Raw genomic sequence first — 3001 nt, forward strand, 5'->3', positions numbered from 1 at the left:
TCAAAATCAAGGAAGCGGTACAATAAATCTGAATTACAGTACATCTGAGCCATAAATACATTTTTTTAAGTATATACTTTTTTTTCTCTTCTTCTATTAAAAATTAGTTTATAATCCTGATTCTATTCACAATTAACAATTTCATCATCACACACTACGGACAAAAAAATGTTATGGTGAACACAGCTGCAGCTCCGCGGCGGGAGCACAGGGAGGGCAGGGAGCGGGGAGAGGGGGCCGGGGGCTCCTAGGCTCACCCTAAAACAACCAGTCAGAAGCAGGAGGACTAACGTGTGGCAGTGAGACAGCAACACCATGGGGACTCACAGACAGAAGCAGCTTTGTTCAATGTAAACATCGATCGGAAGGGACAGCAGTCTCTCTCTCGCGCGTGCGTGCTCTCTCTCTCTCGCTTTCCATAGACTGAATAATTTCTTTGAAAACGTAAACATATTGGAAGTGCCTTGACTGAGGTATTGAGGTATTCCTCCAAGGTTAAGGCTGTTACCGATGCAGGCTCAGCTGGGCCTCCTGCAGCAAGCTGTCGAAATCCATGGTCTCGTACTTGCTTTTCACCGGAGCTGGGGAGGACTCCTCCACGCCGCAATCTGGGAACGGCAGGGACACAAGGCAGCCGGGTCAGGGAGTGGGGCATGGATGTGCTCCCTGCCTGGCAGGGAGGGAAACTGAGGCATGGCAGGGCACTGCTCGCTCCCTCACTACCGACATGCTGCACCCCAGCACCGTGAGCCAGCCGGGACGAGGTGGTGATGGTGAAAGGCAGTGAGGACGGTGCTGGCTCTGCCCCATTGAAAAGCGGCTGTTGGGCAGAGGGGCTGTAGCAGTGCCCAGCCCGGCCGGTCACACCCCACAGACACCCATTCCCAGGTGCGCAAAAACCTGTCAGATTCGTGCCGATTGTGGGGAGGGGGGTGCCTGTCTGCTGCACTCCCCAGCCTCCATCAGAACCTGAGCACACAGTGCCACCGCAAAGCCTGGGAAATCCAGCAAATGCCAGAGATAAGGCTGCCTGATTTAACAGCAGCTGAACCCTCCTGAGTGTGCATTTTTGAATGAGCCAGGAATGGCATGGCTGCATTTCACCTCTGCCCGTGGGCTCCCTCTCCATCCCATCCCACACCCAGGCGAGCAGGATTGTAGGAACAGATTGTGCAGGATGGGGTGACTGCTGACCTTGCAAAAACCTGCAGGTGAGGAGCATTGGGGGGAGGTTCTCCTGTGCAGGGGGCAGCTCTGGCCCCCCTCCTCGCAGCACTACACAGCCACATGCCAACATCCTCATCTTGGAGTGCTATCTGTTTCTTACCTTCACCATGCCCAAAAGGAGAGGCCCTGTTTGAACAACAGCCATTTGTGCCCACAAGCAAAGTCAGAGGGACTGCTGCTCTGAGCAGATGAGATATTACAAGGTGATAAAGGATCAGGCAATACATGTGTTAAACTGGGAACCTAGAGACTTGGGGCTTTATTTTCTGGGCCTGTCTTTCATGCATGAAGTGGGACAGTAGAACCACTTCACCCCCTGTGCAGGGTACAGCAATAAATGTGTGGTGTTCAGGAAACACCTGCAGATCACAGCAATGGGGGCTGGGTGAAGCCTGGGTCCCATTTCCTTTGCAGGACAGCACAGGATTTGCTCCTGTCCTGCAGCTCAGGCTGCAGCCCTACATCCGCGGCAGGAGGGGGTCTAACACAGTCGCTGAGGGAGACAGGAGGTCGTGCAGAAACCCGCACAGCACAGAAAGAGTTAATGCGACTGCAGCACAGTTCAGTGGCATCAGTGCCTGTGCAGTTTGGTGAATGTGTCCTGCAGCAAACCACCCAGAACACTTCTTGGGCTAATGAGGTGTCGCTCACTGCTTTCTGTAATGGCTGAGAAGGGGCTTCTCTGCTGGGAAGTGTCCACTCTATGTGGAAAAGCAGCGGATACAGGACGGGATGTGGTCAGCTGAGACCCAGCAGCCCAGAGTTGTGATGCTACATTTCACAGCCAACACACTCCCAGTCCTCACGCTAGGTGCTTTTCTTCTCTCCCCCCAGTTTCCCAAGCCATCCAGCTGAGCTAAGAGCAGTTACATGAGCCATAGGAGAGCCAGTGGGCTTTCCCTGCAGGGTCTAAAGAGGTTTAGGATCCTTGCGTGACAATGGTTTGGCAGTGCAACATGCCGTTATGGCTCTGTCCTGATAAGCAGGATGCTTTGGAAAAAGCAGCTCCTGGTTCTTACCCAAGTCAGCGTATCTGGTCCAGAAGAAGTGCCCGAGGCCACCAGAGCTGAGCTGGAATGAAGGCTCGTTCCTCTTCCTTAGCGAGGTGCCATTCTTCAGAGATAAGGCGGCGTGCTCTGAATACCGGTAGGTGATGAAGCCATATTTATCCCCCCTGAGCAACCAGAGAAAGAATTCAAGATATGACAGGCCCTGCAACCCCTCTGATGTGGCTCTGCCCAGCATTGCACCCCTGTCCCTGCATCCCACCATCCCTCCATCCCACCACCCCTCCATTCCACTGTCCCTCCATCCTGCCATCGCTCCATCCCAGTGTCCCTCCATTCCAGCCCTCCCCATGCCCTCGGACTTCAGACACATTGCCCCTCCTTGCCCGAAGCGCCCGGATCGCGGGCTGCGGGGACTGAGGGGGTTGGAGTGGTGCACAGCACTTCACCCGCCTGGCACAACCGTATCCCTGGCACAGGCACAGCTGGATGCCTGGGTGACCCTGCACCACCTGGCAGAGCTGATGCTGCCTGGGGAGAGGGGTTGCCCATAGCTACCGGAGCCCCGACCGCGGCTCGCTCCCCACCCACCTGTTAGTCCTGGACAGGACCTGACACTCCACGATTTCACCAAACACTTCAAAGCGTTTCTTCAGTTCGCTGGAGCTCATGCTGCTGGAGAGGTTTCTGATGTACACCACCCGGCCTTCCCCCTGCAAGGCAAGCCCAGGGTTTCAGGCTCCGGGACCCCACCTCTGCGTTGCTGA

At 55.1% G+C, this 3001-nt stretch overlaps 1 protein-coding gene across 1 annotated transcript in view; it reads right to left on the reverse strand.

The window, feature by feature from the left end:
* Positions 1 to 504: 504 nt before the first annotated feature.
* The window catches only part of PPARGC1B (peroxisome proliferator-activated receptor gamma, coactivator 1 beta), a gene marked incomplete at its 5' end in the record, with an annotated part of 5179 nt that continues 2682 nt past the window's right edge, over positions 505 to 3001 (reverse strand). The window contains 3 exons of the mRNA XM_010087615.1: positions 505 to 608; positions 2247 to 2401; positions 2826 to 2947. Of these exons, the coding sequence (XP_010085917.1) occupies positions 505 to 608; positions 2247 to 2401; positions 2826 to 2947 (381 nt within the window). The remainder of the gene's footprint in view (positions 609 to 2246; positions 2402 to 2825; positions 2948 to 3001) is intronic.

This window comes from Pterocles gutturalis, unplaced genomic scaffold (genome assembly GCF_000699245.1).
Source record: "Pterocles gutturalis isolate BGI_N339 unplaced genomic scaffold, ASM69924v1 scaffold21346, whole genome shotgun sequence".
NCBI classification, from domain to species: Eukaryota; Metazoa; Chordata; class Aves; order Pterocliformes; family Pteroclidae; genus Pterocles; species Pterocles gutturalis.